The 18015-nt window shown below is 49.2% G+C and overlaps 1 protein-coding gene across 1 annotated transcript in view; it reads left to right on the top strand.

Annotated features, from left to right (window-relative positions):
• The window catches only part of OXCT1 (3-oxoacid CoA-transferase 1), a 145025-nt gene that overhangs the window by 64022 nt on the left and 62988 nt on the right, over positions 1 to 18015 (top strand). Inside the window, exons 8-11 of the mRNA XM_088455250.1 lie at positions 13448 to 13555; positions 15637 to 15751; positions 16433 to 16527; positions 17844 to 17892. Coding sequence (XP_088311376.1) covers positions 13448 to 13555; positions 15637 to 15751; positions 16433 to 16527; positions 17844 to 17892 — 367 coding nt within the window. The remainder of the gene's footprint in view (positions 1 to 13447; positions 13556 to 15636; positions 15752 to 16432; positions 16528 to 17843; positions 17893 to 18015) is intronic.

Below are 18015 nucleotides of genomic sequence, written 5' to 3'. Positions count from 1 at the left end.
AGCTGTCTGTGCGGGATGGAGACCGTCGCGATTATCAATACCTTCGGGCCTGCTACGAGACCCTGGAGTAGGGTCTCGGCTGCCGCAAGCCCGAGTGGATTCCCTGCTCTAATAGAGCAGGAATTCCACTACTGACATAACTAGTGACAGGGAACACCTGTGTGTGCAGCCACCCCCCCTACCCGCCTACAAAACGGGGCGAGCTGTCACTCACCATCGACAGCCACCCTGTCTTGTAGCGAACCCCGCAGCGACTGAAGCTCCGTCGCTCTTCGGGGAATGCGCCCGCCGGACGCGGCGCATGCACAGGGCCCAAACATAGAGCCCCACAGCGAGCGCTGTGTGCTTGCGAGCGGCTCTGAATCAGGCCCCTAGTCTGCAAATGTAACACAGTCTCTTGTAGTCCGTCCTGTCTCTTACAAGTATAAACACTGCCTTCTGGCCTTCACACCGTCTCTTGTGGTCCTCCCTGCCACTTGTAGGTCTGGACACTGGCCTCCAGACACACTGGGCTCTATAGCTGTCACAATCCCACTTGGACTCTCCACTGGCAGCCAGACTGGTCTGCCTCATCAACCTCACCTGAGCGCTGTATACAAGGCAGCCTCTAGGTGTGGTCAAATTTCTTATTTTATTCCTGAAATGCTGACAGTAACTCAACATTTATTTTCATTTAAACCTATATACACATACAGAGAGATAAGACACTTAGGGCTTTGAAAAAAACCACTCAAACGACTCCCAGCAGTCTCACTGCTGGGAGTCGTTTGAGTGTTTTTTTCAAACCCCTGAGTGCCGTATATCTCTGTGTGTAAATACCTGCTGCAAGGCTTAATTTACAAAGAGGGCAACAGGTGAAGTAATTACATTCTAAAAGTCAGTGCCAGACTTTGCCTGTGTTTTTTTTTTTATATCTATATATATATATATAACACACACCATCTGATACTGACACTATCTCCTATGTTTAACATTTACAGTAGAATGATGAACATTGCATTCACTACAGAAGATCATTGATTTCCCACTCCGGTCCCCAGGGTACCCCATAACAGGGCATGTTTCCTGGGCCTCCTCTCAAAATTACGAGTGAAAGAACTAGCATCACCTGTACCAGTTTGTAATGAGTACACATCTGCTTTAGAAAGGAGATCTGGAAAACATGCACTGCTAGCGTTCCCTGAGGACTGGAGTTGTGAAACACTGCAGTAGATGTTATATGATAATTTAGCACTTTGCAAATTTATTGTAGACCAAAAAGGCTGCTCCCACTCATCTTTCTCTACGGAAACATGCTGTAAACCGTGATCTTTGTGGTGAATAACCTATGCAGGGTATTTAAAAATGTAAGGCGTATCCATTAATGGGAAATATTTTCCCTTTAAAAGCCCATTAGCAAATTCGCTTTTTTCACAGGATACTTTAATTTGTGAACATGTGTCAGTGTCCCGTCTCTTGGTCGTTTAATATTAATCAGCATGAATAAGTTGGTGGGGAACAGAGTACTGCTGCTATTTCTCTCCAGTATATATTTTTCTCCAGTATCATATATAATGGAGTATATACTGTAATAGAATGCCCTCCAAGAGAGGGCATTCTATTGTGTCTCTATAACCTATCGCTTTGAAGCTGCTATGAAGGGTGTGGTTCACTTTGTCAACATTCATAAGGTCGACATGAGAATGTCGACAGATGAAATGTCAACATTATTAACTTGTCATAAAAAATGTCCCTAGTGGTCTAGCAGTGACTTACCTGGTACGGCAGCTCCAGCTAGTGCCTAACCCTAGCCATCCCCTCCCGTAGCTTTACCGTATCCCTCCCACTAGTTCGTAGCCCTCTCCTCCCGTTACCGCCCACTACTACCTAACCCTCCGCTGCTGGTCCGTGCAGAATGTCAGCATTTCATAGGTCGACGTTAACATGTTGGCATTCTGCAGATGCCAACATGTTCAATGTCAACATCATAACTGTCGACATTGTGGTCTACATCCCATTGAACTACGGCAAGTCAGAGCAAGCTGGATCTTGTAGTTTTACAACATTTGGAGAACCACAACTTTCCTAACATTGAGCTGTGGGAAGATTACTCCTGTCTGCAAATGCCATTATATGTCCGTAATCCTGAAATGCAATTACAAGAGTAAGCGATTACCTTGCATTTAAAAGATGAGATGGCTGCGCTGGCTACAGCCTGTACTGTTCGCTGTGTGACAGCAAACCCCATCCAGACTTCAGATAATGCTCCGACTCTTGGAGAGCATGGCATCCTACCACCGTTGCCTAGAAACAGTGCTGGAGCCTACATCAGCTCCTACCATTGTCTTTTGTATAATGAACCTGGGATAATGCTCCCCCTAGTCCTCGTTCCTTTTGTATTATAAAGCCTTGTAAATTCATGCCACACTTGGTGTTCCTATTGTGAGGTTGACCAGCTACAGAACCACCCGTCATAAATTGTGCCATGTAGTTTTTGTAATGGCATGTAACTGTGAAACAATGGAAAGAGAGAGATGTTTAAAGTCCATATGTCTTTAAGCGACCATTTGTGGGCTGGGCCAGTGCAGCTTATCAGGTTGATAGATAGGCCTCATGAACGTAAGTCAGGCAGGACGTCTCTGGTTCCTATTTTCATTTTCTGGTTCCTTGCGATTTAATAGTCTCTAAATTATAACCAAATAGAGGATCTTCCATATAAGCAGAATATTTGTATTGGGTTCCAGATAGAATAAAGCTGGGGGACCCAGTGACACTGGTTTCTCACATCAGAGATTCAGTGTAGATCCCGTGCTGGAGGTAGGTACCCGGGGAGCTTCCTTTGGAGAGCACCATGTGTAGTTGTGTCATGTGGAAAAGCCCTTTGACACTTCATTCGAGCAGAATAGAATTTTGTGAGAAGGCCAATTGTATGGCGGCATTTTTAAGTCAATGGTTTATCCGTCAGATTTTTAAAGAATTAATATTTATTTATTTATTTATTACCAGTTATTTATATAGCGCACATATTCTGCAGCGCTTTATTTCCCATTCACATCAACCGACAGACTGTTTTGTTGTTGTTAGGACTCATCAGCGCAGAATAGGATGCCGTATAGAGGCCATAACATTGAGACGTGTTTTCTTTTTTTTCTTTTTTTTTTGGAGACCATAAAAAAACTTTATTGCTAATAACATAATTCTGGGTACTCCTATTTAATACTAATTTACAGATGTCCTCATACACCTAGGGGGAATTTCTACTTCAGGGTCCATAGGGGTCCACAGGGTGACCTTGGGGTATAGCTGGATCCTGGATCCTCGGGCACCACGGAGTTAAAGCTTTTAGCTGCTCCCAGGATGCACTTGGGTCCAACCTCCCCTATACCCCGCCCCCGAGCCACAGGCACCTCAGTTTTAGATGGTGCCCGGCCGGAGTCGGGTCACCCTGCGGGGGGGGCTGCAGGAGCAGCCCCCTAAAGCTTTTTATTTAACTAGGTTAAATTTATTTTTACACTAGTTTTGTTCTCCAGAGCGGCAGCGCTGGGCTGTCTGTACAGACGCCCACGCTGCCGCTCCTTCTCCCTGCTGGCGCCGTGACGCCAGCACTGAACTGGGGATCGCGGCGGGGGAAGCCAGAGTCTGTACTAGCCGGACTCTGGTTTCCCCCGGGACTGCTGCCGGAAGACGCCGGGGAGATCAGGTAAGCCGCGCACCGCTGATTAGCGGCGGTGCGCAGGTTCCTTTTAAATGCAGTCCCATGCCCCCGGTCTAGGGGACAGACCGGGGGCGCTAGCGGTGGCGGCGGGCCCCCCCTCCAGCGGAGGCATACCCCGCCAGACCACTAGACCACCAGGGTTAATATCGCGGCAAGCGGGATGCCGGCAACCCGGGGGTTAAATATGCTAGCCAGGGGAGGAAGCCTTCCCTGTCAGCGGCTCCTCCCCTCAGCTCAGCGCGCCTTTCAGCTCGGAGTCTGGCGTCGCTGAGCTGCAGATTACTCGGCCACTCCTCCTCTGAGGTCTCCAGCGGCCATTTTCTCTGTGGCAGTGTGGATACTCTCAGGGAGCACGCGGACCGGTCCCCCTGTGTACCTCTCCCCTGCAGAAGGACAGTGTACACAGCACTATAGCCCTCCCAGACACTGAATCTGGGAGGTTGATTGTAGTGGAAAGGTGCAGTGAGTATATCTTCCTGCATGGTATGTGACTTTTGCTAGTGCTGCCTGTCTGTGTCTTTTTTCTACTTACTGTCAGCCTGTACCTATCCCTTTCCTTCTCCTACAAGCCCTACAGGTGTGCGGGGGAAGGGTGTTTCTACTGACCTCACCTATATAGATCACGTATTTGTGAGGTCCGTCACATACAGTTGTGTGCTACACGGTGCCATATTGTGGGCTGTTGTTCAGCACACTGGTGAGTGCGCACGTTTTCTTCCTAAGTCATGTCTGAGGAGGAGATTGAGCACTCCGGGGCTCCGGTATTGTTCTCCTGCAGGCGCTGTTCTGCAGGAGTGGATAGGGAGGATTTGTCACAGGACGGCCTGTGCGGACGGTGCCAGGCGGTCCCTGGTACGTCTAAACCTCCCATTTCGCAGGAGCCACCATGGGCGATGTTTTCCCAGGTGCTGGTGTCCATCGCGGACCGTCTGTCGGTCCCGACTGCCGCCCCTACTAGGGCGTTGCCCCAGCCTGCCATCCCCCATTCCCCGGGTGTCCCACAATTATTGCAGACTCCCCCGGGGTCTCAGCCTGTTGGTCCCTATGCGGGGTTGCCAATGTATATTCAGTCACCCCTGTGGCACAGCCGGCTGTGGTGCCGTTTCAGGCTCCTGTGACAGCTCCTCCACCCTGGGTGGATGCGCTTTCCCACACTATCCAAGATTTGGCGGCAGCATCTTCGGCTTTTCAGTCGATGTTGCGCAGTGACGTGCCCTCCAGGGCGTCTAAACGCTCAGTCATGGCACAGGCTGCGCATCTTTCGGATTCTGAGGGGTTCTCGGATGATGGTGAGGTACAGGATGACTCAGCCTCAGATGCCTCAGTCCAGGAGGTAGACACTAAGTCTTCCATCAATGTGCGGGCTCTGGTTAAGGCGGTGCGGGCTATTCTTCTGATTGAGGATGAGGCACCCGCTCCCAAGTCAAGGTATCCTAGTTTTAAAAAGGCTAAGGTTACTTCTACAGCGTTCCCCTTGTCTGATCAGTTGACTGATCACATGGCGGTGGCCTGCCACAGAAACGCTTGGCGTCCAATTATCCATTCCCGGAAGCGCATTGTAAGAAATGGGAAACTCCGCCTGCAGTCGATTCCCATGTAACACGCCTCATCAGGAGTGCTACTTTGCCATTGCCGTCTATATCCTCGCTGAAGGATCCTACGGACAGGAAGGTGGAGACTTGTCTAAAGTCTATTTATTCTCTCTCAGGGGCTGTAGCCCGGCCGTCCATGGCCATCTCCTGGGTGGCCAAGGCCATTGAGGGGTGGGCCAACGCCTTGGAGGACACGTTTACGGATGAATCTCCGGACGTCCAGAGGGCGTTGTTAGGACAGATGAGAGATGCCGCCTCCTACATTGGAGAAGCATCTTTGGATGCTAGCCTGTTGACCTCTAGGGTTTCGTCGGCAGCAGTGTCTGCTCGTAGATCCTTGTGGTTGCGGTCTTGGAGAGCAGACGCGGATTCAAAGAAAGGCTTGGAGGCCTTACCTTTTAATGGGGAATTACTATTTGGTCCGGACCTGGACAAAATAGTAGATACCCTGGCAAAATCCAAGTCAGCCTTCCTCCCTTCAGCTACTACACCTGCTAAGGTCCGGAGCTCGGCGTTTCGTTCCTTTCGGGTTCAGGGCAAGGCAAAGGGTCAGTCCTTCCCGAGGCAGTCCGCACCCAAGACCGCCTCAAAGCCAAAGAAGCAAGCCTGGAGTGCTAGGCGCCCTTCTTCCAAGCCAGAAGATAAGCCTTCTGCGTGATGGGACGGGCCTCCCTCTGGGGGACCCCAGAGTGGGAGGCCGACTTCTTCAATTCGCCCAGTGCTGGCACAATACCACCATGGATGCCTGGGTGCGAGAAGTGGTCTCCCAGGGGTACGCCCTGTCTTTTCGGCACAGGCCGCCTTGCCAGTTTTTTTTGCACAAGTCCTTCTCAGGACAAAACCAAGGCCTTGCAGGTTCAGGAAGCCATAGAGGCCTTGCTGACGGCGGGGGTCATTATACCCGTACCACAGTCTCAACGTGGGATGGGGTATTACTCTACGCTGTTTCTGGTGCAGAAACCCAATGGCTCTCATCGCCCCATCCTCAATTTGAAGTCCCTGAACAGGTTTCTCAGGGTTCCCAAATTCAGGATGGAAACTTTGCGTTCCATCATACTGGCGATGGAACCGGGGGATTATATGGTCTCCCTGGATATCCAGGACGCCTACCTCCATGTGCCTATAGCAACATCGCACCAACGGTTTCTGCGGTTTGCTATTCTCCACAACCACTACCAATTCAGGGCTCTACCCTTTGGTCTCTCCACGGCACCAAGGGTATTTACCAAGGTGATGGCGGTCATGGCGGCTCACCTTCGGAGCCAGGGGATACGGTTGCTACCGTATCTAGACGACCTCCTCTTGCTGGCAAGCTCCCCGGAGGTACTGATCCAGCATCTCCACCTGACGGTCGCTTGTCTACAGGCGCACGGCTGGTTGATCAACTGGAAGAAATCCTCCCTCATCCCATCACAACGGATGGTTCATTTGGGGGCCCTGCTGGACTCTCGTCAGCAACGGATTTTTCTGACTCCAGAGAAGGTCTCCTCCTTACAGCTGCGGATTCACAGTTGTCTGAGCAGTGGCAGAGTGTCGGTGCACTCAGCGATGAGAGTTTTGGGGTCCATGGTGTCGGCATTCGACATGGTGGAGTTTGCCCAGTTCCATTCCAGGCCCCTGCAGGGGCAGATTCTTTCAGAATGGAACGGATTGCCACACAGGATCCGCTCTCAGATGCTGGTGTTGTCCTCGGAGGTGCGTCTGTCCCTAGCCTGGTGGCTGCAGACAGCGCATCTCCTGGAGGGGCGCCCCTTTTGGATCCCGGAATGGGTTCTGCTCACGACAGATGCCAGTCTCCGGGGTTGGGGGGCGGTGACAGGCTCCTTGTCACTTCAGGGTCGTTGGTCGGCGGAGGAAGCGATTCTTCCCATCAACATCCTGGAACTGCGGGCAGTATACAGAGCCCTGCAGTCGTCCGGCACCGCTCTTCACGGAAGGGCCGTTCAGGTGCAGTCAGACAACGCCACCACGGTGGCGTACATCAATCACCAGGGAGGGACTCACAGTCGAGCTGCGATGTCGGAGGTGTCCCGCGTCCTGGCTTGGGCGGAGCGCTATCTTCCAGCTCTCTCGGCAGTTTTCATCCCAGGAGTCCTCAATTGGGAGGCAGACTTCCTCAGCCGTTACGATGTGCATCCCGGGGAATGGTCGCTTCATCCAGAGGTATTCCAACTACTCGTGGACAAGTGGGGGCTGCCAGAACTGGACCTGATGGCGTCCCGTTACAATCACAAGCTGCCTGTGTACGGGTCAAGGACAAGGGACGCAGGCGCAAGTCTGATAGACGCGCTGTCGGTGAAATGGCTGTTTCAACTGGCTTACTTGTTCCCTCCGATATCTCTGCTGCCTCGGGTCCTGCGCAAGTTCAAACAGGACGGAGGCACACTGATCCTGGTGGCCCAGAAGGCCGTGGTACTCCGATCTGCGGAGCCTGTCCATCGACGCTCCGTACCTCCTACCTCAACGGCGGGACCTGTTGTCTCAGGGGCCCTGTCTTCACCCGGATCTGGGTCGACTATCTTTGACGGCGTGGCTCTTGAGACAGCCGTCCTGAGGTCTCGGGGCTTTTCTAGCTCCGTTATTACCACCATGCTGAGGGCGCGCAAGCCTGCTTCCGCGAGGATCTATCACAGAGTGTGGCACACTTACTTTCAGTGGTGCGAGGCCAGAAACTATGATCCCCAGGTGTTCCGAGTTTCGCGTATTCTGGCTTTCCTTCAGTCCGGTTTGGATTTAGGATTACGTCTTTCTTCACTGAAGGTACACGTGTCTGGTCTGTCGGTGTGGTTCCAGCGCAGGATCGCTGCTATGCCGGACGTACACACCTTTTTCCAGGGTGTTTTGAGAATCCAGCCTCCCTTTGTGCCACCTGTGGCCCCGTGGGATTTGGCGGTGGTTCTTAGGGCCTTACAGGGTCCTCCTTTTGAGCCCTTGGAGTCAGTGGAGCTCAAGTGGCTAACTTTTAAAACTGTTTTCCTCTTGGCAATTGCTTCTGCCAGGAGGGTTTCAGATTTGGGGGCGCTTTCTTGTCGTCCCCCTTTTCTGATTTTTCATCAGGACAGAGCGGTGCTTCGCACTCGTCCTGATTTCCTGCCTAAGGTGGTTTCCAGGTTCCACATTAATCAGGAAATTGTTGTACCAGCCTTTCAGTCACCTGATCTTTCGGCTGGGGAGACTTCCTTAGACGTTGTCCGGGCACTCCAGGTTTATGTGGACCGGACTAGTTCTGTGAGGAAGTCGGATTCTTTGTTTATCCTCTTTGGTTTTCACAAGAGGGGTTGGCCTGCCAACAAACAGACTCTAGCCCGTTGGCTTCGTTCTGTTATTATTGAGGCTTATATGCAGGAGGGTTTACCTGTTCCAGCCTCTGTTAAGGCTCATTCCACTCGGTCCGTGGGCCCTTCTTGGGCTGCTAGCCGTGGCGCCTCTGCTGTTCAGCTCTGTAAGGCGGCCACCTGGTCTTCCATTCAGACCTTTTTGAGGTTCTATGCGTTTGACACCTTTGCCTCTCAGGATGCATCCTTTGGGCGCCGGGTTCTCCTATCAGCACAGGAGCGTCCCCACCCTTAGTTGGACTGCTTTGGGACATCCCCAAGGTCACCCTGTGGACCCCTATGGACCCTGAAGTAGAAAACAACTCAACTTGTGCCGAGTGTATTTTGCAATTGAAAATGCATCTAATACCCCTTTTACACCGGAGCTAAAATCCGGGTTATTGCAGGGTTAACCCAGGCAGCTCCCTGGTGTAAAAGGGGAGAGGGTTGGATCGCCGGGTGACCCGGCAATCCAACCCAGGTAAATAGCAGGGTTTAACACGGGCGTAGCCCGTGAAACCCTGCTGTGAAAACAGCGGACTCCGGGTCACGATGACCAGGAGTGCGCTGCTAGCCGGCCGATTGGTCCGGCTTCAGTGGCGCTTGGAGATGACGTCTTCTCCAAGCATCCACTGTCACGCCGGGAAAGCCGGGTCTATGCAGATCCGACTCCGGTGTGAGCGGCGCCGACTCGGGAAAATCCAGAGTCGGCGCCGGCTAAATTCCGGGTCTGATCCGGATAGGAACCCTGTTCCAACTACGGGTCAGACCCGGAATTTTGGTGGAAAAGGGGTATTAGTCTCAATCGGATGGGATAAATAGCTTCACAAGACTGCCCTGATTAATTTGATAAATAACACTTGTATATGTGTCTGAATACGAAGCACAATATATATTGTATACAGATATACAAGTGTCACATATCAAATGAATCAGTGCAGTCTCGTGAAGCCGGTTGTCACATCTGATTGCGAAGACGCATTCTCAGGAGAAAAAGAAGTGAAAAATATGCTCAGCGTAAGCCAAGTTGCACGGGACCTGGCGCACTGAGAAGGGCTGTTTGGCGCGGCTGCAGCAGTAATGTATCAGGACACCTCTGCTCATGGCAGCCATTCTGTAAATGACATTAGCAGCAGCTTATTTAAAACCTGATCCGAGCCTCCAGATCTAGGTCTAGTTTGGCCACAGACATTTTCATCCAAATTTGGTTGATTCAGCTGTGTGTGTGTCTATGGCCAAATGGACAGCTTCTTAATTACCGCTAATCTGCCCTGTTGGAAGGAGATATTTAATTAATGTGTTATCTTTGTGCCTCTATAGTAAATAAACAATTTCCCAGGGACGGACTGGGACTGTATATCAGCCCTAGCAGTCCGCCCTGCACTCGCGTGTGAAGGGGGGTGTGGGTAAATCAAGGGGTGTGCCGCGAGTCACGGGGACTGGCCCCGCGGTACGTCCCCGTCTCTTCCCGGCCCAGCACAGCTGCCGCCGGCCCATACACGCCTCCACCCCTTCCATCTCTGTGATAACATAAAGGTCCCGGAGCCTTTGGGTGGAGGGCGGGGACTCTTCGCCCCCCCCCTCGAGCCGGTCCCTATGCCCTTCTGGCATATGCCAGAAGAGCCCAATGGCCAGTCCAGCCCTGCATTTTCCCCTGTAAGAAAGATGTATAATTTTGCCGTTGGATATGGATATCGGAACTCCTCTATAAAATGTTACAAGTGAACTTTGGACCTCATTCAGAGATGTACGTAAACCCGATGGTTTGTGTACATATCCACTGGTAGGACGACTGCGCATGTGCGGGCCTCCATCTGCGTTTTCTCTCGCAGTGTCTCCAAGATGCTGACTGACAGGCTGTGGCCATTTGGGGGTGGCGCCAATATGCGTTCCTGGAAACTGGGCCATGTCGCCCCCGTTTTTCTTGGAGTGTGGAGGCCAGGGCCTACCTCTGAAGATGCAGATTTCCTGGTCTCGGCTACTCTAGTACGATGGCCATTCTGAGTAGCCTTTGGCTTTTTCAGGTGGCTGATGCTGCAACCATGGTGATCGATGGTCACGATGGGGATGCAATGCTGAGTCTTCAGACGCAGCACTCTTCTGCAATGCTGTCAGGAGGATTTTTTTCCCCTCAGACACCTCCTGCTGCGTTAGCATATTTTCACATCGCTGCTGGATGCAAAGACACAGCAGCTATGTGACTGCGTCCACCTCTGAATGAGGCCCAGTGTGCCTAATTAAATTATTATTCAACATATTTACAGTAAAGTTATAAAATTGTCGCCAAATGAAAAGGTGGACCTCTCATTTCATTAGACACGTGGCTGATTTACTGTATGTCTTACTGTAGTGTTCCCGCTAGGCTGTTTTATCGGGGCACCGCGCCATGCCCGATTTTGAAACGCTAAAAAGCGCAATGTCCTTATGGCAGCGGCTCACTGAAACAGCCGGCCAGCTGCTGTCCCCACCCGCGGGCTGCAGTATCCCACGGGTGGGAAAAGTTATGGAGAAACAGTCACTGTCGGGTGAATTTATGCCGTGCACATGCAGGGAGAGCTTTGGGGCTACCCAGCATCTCCGTGAGTGCTGGGCACGCCCCCTACATTGACAAAAAGGGGTTTGCGTCTTAAGGACACTCCCCCTATTTGAGTGGCCACGCCCCCTCTCTAGGTGCTCGTGCCGAAGGAGTCTATTTTCACTTCAGGCGCCCTGCCTCCCTCCAGGCCCTGGCGTAAACACTATCACTGTGAAGTTCTAATTACCCAACTTTAAAATCTTCACAAAAAGATGGAATTGTCTTTTTTTATCTGTAGTATAGGCCGTCAAAATAAATAATTGCCACTCTTAGATGAAAATGGGAAATATTAAATGGAAAACGTCTAGGGAACCTCTTGGAACGTCACTTTTAGCGCATAAATGTTTTGTGTCTGAAGAGAGACGAGCCAGTAACTGAAAATATGTTTAGCGTAAGCAGAATGTCTCGCTTGAGGGTTAAAAAGATATGGATTGGACCCTGAAGTAGGCCATAAATTCCTAGCTCCTTTTAACAGCTAAAGTATTAAAGTAATGGAGAAATACTAGCCAGGCACATATTTCATATTCTATCACGTATTTACGTCTGGATCCAGCAGTTTGGAAAATGATTTAGACTAAATGTGATTTAGGCAGCTGAGAAACATTGGATTAAAGAGGCTTAGGAAATATTGTGCTAAGTATGAAATATTAAGCCTTGTAAACTGCAAGAAAAGAAAAAAAAATAACAAAGATCTAAAAATAACAAGACCTTTTCCAAGGGCAATGGGGCACAGATTGATGTGGTTTTATCCAAGGAATGGAGAAATTTGAGAGCAAATATAACTTCTATATGCCAAGCGGTTCCTAGTCATCCTATGTTTCACAATGTCTTCTGTTGACCTAATGAAAATAACCCAGTGATTTTAGATTTGGATTGTTTCTGATTTCTGCTCTTTTACGGGGCCGATCCAAGGCCCATGATTGCATTGTTCTGTGGGTTGTTAGATTCCCTAATCTACGCATGTTTGTACATAGGGCTATATTGTTCATTCTAGAGAAACTTCAGTCATTTGAATGAACCTTAGAAAGCTCTGCGATGATAAAATTGCATTGAACCAGCTTTTGTGTTCTGTTGTCAACCCAGAGCAGCCATTTTGTGGACGGCAGCAATGGTCATGTATATTGAGCCTATCTCTTCCTTAGCCACCACTGAATGCTCGTCAAGGGTCTATCCATAGATTGGTGCCTCCTCTCTATATTTAATTGGATTACCTGAAGATATGCTCCTGATAAGGGTTCCATTGAGCACTTAGACAGTGCTTTTGGGACTTGCCATTGTTTGCCTTAGTAAAACCTCTACCAACCTAGCCGTTTATGTTGGAATGGGTATGTAATACCAGCTGTCGGGATGCCTCCTGTCAGAATACTGACAGTGGCATCCCGATGGTTGGTATCCCGACAGGGGTCAGGTAAGTATACTTTCCCTCACCCCTTCCCCTCCTAACCCTAACTCTCCCTTCTTGTAGTCTAACCCTAACCCTCCCCACCCCGCACCCTAACCCTCTCCATTAGTGCCTAAACCTAGTCCTCCCCCTTCGTGCCTAAATGTAACCCTCCCCCCTTAGTCCCTAACCCCCCCCAGTGGTGCCTAACCCTCCCCCTAGGGGTGCCTAACGCTAACCCTCCCCCCAAAACCTAACCCCGCTATGGGGCGAGGAGAGTGCTGCACTGCCTGCGTTTCCAAAAAACGGGGGCATGTTGGTCCCCGTTTTCTGCCAGTGCCGAGGCTAATGTATGCGTTTCCGACGCAGATTTTTTGGCTTCGCAAGCAGACAAGAGGTGGCCATTCTGAGTAGGCTTGGGCTTACTCAGATGGGCGATGCTACAAACGTTGCGACCGATGGTTGCGATGTTGATCCAGTCCTGCGTCTTTGGACCGAAGCAGACCCAACAATTGGCCCTTTTGTACCAGACAATTGACTGATTGAATGATTGTCGTTTGCTCATACATTACCAGATTTTCCATCCAACTAGCTAGCTGTTGGTACTGCCGACTTTACAAGCTTTCCTCTATGGGGTGCGAAGGAAATCTTGCCATGTAGATGGGCGCCATGTGCTGTTCTGGAACGGCACATTGGCCCATCTGACTAAATCCCCCTCTTAAAGTGTTCTGAAAGTGATGAGTGCGGTCACTTCCTTGTTACATTTGACATTAATTTATTTATTATGGTACTATTGGTTTGGGGCTTGTATTTGGCACCAGGATCTCTTCTATGTTGCACCTTTTTCATACTGTTTAAAACGCGTTCTTTAATTCTCTCTCTTATCCGCAGGTTGAGGAAATTGTTGAAACGGGAACTTTTTCACCAGAAGACATCCACATCCCCAGCATTTACGTAGATCGGATCATCAAAGGCGAGAACTATCAGAAGAAAATAGAGGTATGGTGTTCATTTGTGACCCATAGTGCTGCAAGAAAATGTGCACTAGGGAGCGTAATTCCGAGACGCAAGCAATGGCGGCGTTCACACGGGTTTTTTTTTTCTTTCGTTAATACATGCGTGCGAAAATCAGGTGGGTGTGTGCAAAGGCGGAGATGTCATTGATAGACCCGGCGTAGGAAATGTGCTGGCCATTCCTGGGAGGTGACTTCTCAGCTGCTCCGCCTTATGGGCGTGTTATGGGAGTGATGTGGGCGTGACCCTGTGCTTGTTGCGCACTCAGACGCTCAATCACTCACATTGGAGGCCATAAGATGGAGATTCTGCACCTAGCATGGGGCTGATACAAGTTTCAATGGTGCAACCGATGGTTATTTTTAAAGACACACCAAGCAGTATTACAGCTTAAAGGGGGGACTTCAATTCAACGCAAATTGAATAGCATCGGGAGGGAGCTTCCAGAGCTATTCAATTCAGTGCGCTGTTATGTCGGAGAATGCCAGTTCTCGCGACTTAACAAGTTCCTGTAAATCATCTAGGGGTCTATATACTAAGTCTTGGGGAGAGAGATAAAGTGTAGAGAGATACAGTACCAACCAATCGGCTTCTAACTGTCATTTTACAAACACAGTCTGTAATGTAACAGGAGCTGATTGGTTTGTACTTTATATCTCTCCAATTTCGATTTGATACATCTGCCTCCTGGCGCGTTAAACAGCCTTTCTAGTCGCGCCATGCCGTGGCGTGACTCGGTAGTGCAGAGCGTCTTTTCACCCGTCTTTTTTCCTTCAAATGCGTCTTATTTGCACAACAATTTGGATAGATAGCACAAGCAGCTTCTGCTGAGTAAAATGATATGCAGCATGTCTATGTTCTCTGGGGGTCATTCAGACCCGCTCGTGAGCGGCAGTACGCTCGCAAGCAGGTCGATGTTCCCCCACTGCGCATGCGCACGACGGAGGGAGCTCCGTCGTGCGCATGTGCGAGACCCGGCGAGCGACTGGCTCTCCATCACTCCGGGTCTCGCACCAAGGGGGGCGTGCTGTCGATGTTGATTGACAGCACGCCCCCTTTGGTGGGCGTGCCGGGGGCGTGCCTGCCAGACGGAGGCATTCCCATGGGAACGCCTACCGTCTCAAGTCGGCCCCACTGACATCACTAGTGATTTCAGTGGGAGTGATTTTGGCTCTGATAGAGCCAAAATCACTCCAGGGCTTGCGGCAGCGAGACCCTACCGCAGGGTCTCCGTCGCAAGCCCGAAGGTCGCGATGGTCAAGACCATTGCGACCATCATCATGGACGCTCGCTATAGCTGTGGGTGGTAACCAACAGCTATGCGAGCGTCCATGAGGACGCTCCAAAAAAAGGTAGGAGGGCCCTGATTCAGAGCGTGCGCTCTGGTCAGAGCGTTCAGCTCTGAATCAGGCCCCCTGTACGTATGCGGGTGTATCTGCATGCGAAACGCTACGTTACAGTGTTGCAGCCGCTGACGCTTTACCGTACCATTTCACATGCAGATACACCCGCACTCGCTCAGAGAACATAGGCATGCTGCATATCATATTAATCAGCAGAAGCGACTTATAGCGCATGGAGGTTAGATGTATGTGGGCACATCTGTAGGTTCCACCTAGTTACATTACAAGCCTGTGACAGAAAGGGTTGCAGCGACCAAAACTGCCTATTGCAGTCAGATAGTGCCCATCTTCAGGCTCCATGACCGTATTGTACATGAACAGCACCTCCTCTAACCGATTCAAAAACAAATAATCTAATTATATCTATCCAAGGCTTAGTACATCTCCCCCCTAGTGAGGTTTTCATTCTATGCATTGTATCTTGCCATCGCTTCAAGTGCAACCATACCTCCCCCTGCACATGACCTTGGTTCTCTGAATGAAAGCCTGTCGGATGGGCGCTTTCAAAAGCTTCTCGCATCTGCTGCCTGCCATAGACTTTTTATATCCGTGGAAAGGCATATTCTATAACTGCACACAACATGAGGTATACAAGATCATAACCGAAGAAATGGTCTGTTACTTGGAGCATCTGACGTGATTTATGTGTGTCCTATATTCCAGAGGCTAACACTAAGGAAATCTGAAAATTCAAATCCCAAACCTAAAAAAGATTCTGATATTGTAAGAGAGAGAATCATCCGTCGCGCCGCGCTGGAATTCCAGGATGGAATGTATGGTATCCTTACTGCATGTGATAAGTGCTCAGTATATAAAAGCGTTATTCATCATCCTGTAACACACTATTCATTCACATCGAGGCACACTTGCATGGCCAGGCAGCTGTCAGTAGCTCTTTTTCATAGCGACATTGCGCCTTGACTTTTGTCTTTTAAGGATGCGTATTACATGGGCCAGAGCCTATTTTTAGTATTGGTTATTTCTGCTCTCCTGTTTATCCAAGTCCATCCTTAAGTGAAGTGGCCAGAGATAGAGCATACTCACAGCAGCACAGAGTATTACACGAGCTAAGTGCGCTGTCCGCTCCTTTGATCTTTAGAGAAGTCACTGCTGCGTGCAGTAGCGCCAATGTCATGATGTGCGGAGAAGTTAGGAGGCGAGAAGTAAGCCACAGACGGAGCGTTAGGTAGTGAAAGTAGCAGGGTCAACCAGTATTGCAGAGGAGTAATGTGAGGTTATGTTAAAACTGATGATTATGAGGAAAGATTGTGCCGGGTGTAATGTGTAACTCAGCGAAGGAAAATGAACCTTGCTATAAAGGTCACCTCATATACAAGCATGAATGAATAAATAAAACGTTGAGCACTCGTTTCTTTTTGAGGTACTGGTAGAACCTGTGGCACATCCTCTATTTTCTATATAATAATATTTATTCAGCCTTAATAGATCAAAATGCCAGCAAACCTGGGTATTGGTATTCCAATGTTGGCGAGCAACTTCATCAAGAAAGATATCACTGTTCACCTTCAGAGTGAAAATGGTGTCCTGGGCCTGGTAAGTCTCTGATTAATATATAGATTTTTATATAAATTAAAAACAGAAATCACATTCTACTGAGGAACAGTGTAACACATATAAAGGGCAGAAAGCCACAACTTTGGAAGACATGCCCAGTTACATCCTTGCTGCTTGCGCAACAAATCGCGCCACGAATGGCGTGAGTCGCGTGCTCGCCCTCCTAAACAGACAGGCTTACTCTTGTTACACAATCCTTAGCGGGATCCGACTTCCATGGCCACCGTCCTTTTTTTTTTCTTTAATTCTCCATCCCAGACCACTGTGGCAGAGGGACTGTATACGATTGATCGTCAGTTTGGCGTCACGAACAGGATACTAACTCGACCATGCAATCCCGCGACCCTATAGGATTGCATGGTGCGATCACAGTGTGCGCCATAGCGTATGCAGACGCGGATAATCGCATGGTGCGATGCGTGTGCATGTTTGTAGAGCGATCAGCAACGATGTAACTGGGCACATCTGTACATATTAATACGTACTACTAATAAAATTCTAATACTAATCAATGGACTTTGAGGTACATTGTAGTGACCTCTCAGATAATAATAATCATAATATTTGATTTGTATAGTAGCATTGCTGGTAATCCTGTAATGATAGTATTTGAGTTCTGTCAGATTCACTGACCTCCACACCGCGTTTGGCATTCGAGCGTCTCTCTTGTCCTAGAGCTGCTGGAGGATAGACTGTCCCTGAGACACAATACTCAGAACATGCCCAGACCAGTGAGGAAGACAGAGAAAATGGCGGAGATTAGATGCATCTCCTCATCCCCCACTTACATGATTGGTGGCAAATGCTGCCATTTTACAGAGGGAAGATGGGTGGAATCTGGCCTCTCTGGGGTGTGGGTTATGTGGATGATGGTGAGAGGCAGGGTTTAATGTTATAAACACAACTGCGCTGTGTAATTGTGTGTGTTCGCCCATTCTTCAGGCGTATCTATGGTGTTTGTATTATTTTGACTCATTTCATGAACCAATTTTGTGTAGGCTAATTATTTAGATTTCTAGTTGCAATTATTAACTCACGATATTATTGGAATTGTCTGAGGTGGCCATTTTCCTCTGGAATATAGGTGCAGCACACAAAATGGCTGATCCTCTGTTTGTAGGCAACAGGTGCACTGTACTAATGAGAGGTGTTCTCAAGTAATATTAAATAGTAATATCACTGGAATCAGTTGCTGTATACTCAGAATAGAACAATGTTACGCCTTAATAATAAAATAGTTGAACAGAAGTTGGCGAAATGCTACATTCTTTGTGTAAATGTCCTGTTTTCACTAGGGCCCTTACCCCACGGAAGATGAAGTGGATCCTGATCTGATCAATGCAGGTAAGAATACCTTAATCTACACATGGTGAAAAGAATACCACAATGGAGACTTTTTAAACTGCATTTTATGTAAAGATTACCTAAATTATTCAGTTTACACTTAAGTACAGCTTCTTAGGTTAA

This window comes from Taudactylus pleione, unplaced genomic scaffold (assembly GCF_031769625.1).
Source record: "Taudactylus pleione unplaced genomic scaffold, aTauple2 ptg000647l, whole genome shotgun sequence".
Lineage (NCBI taxonomy): Eukaryota > Metazoa > Chordata > Amphibia > Anura > Myobatrachidae > Taudactylus > Taudactylus pleione.
The sequence above is the reverse complement of the archived record's forward strand: the minus strand, read 5'-3'. Positions and strand labels throughout refer to the sequence as shown.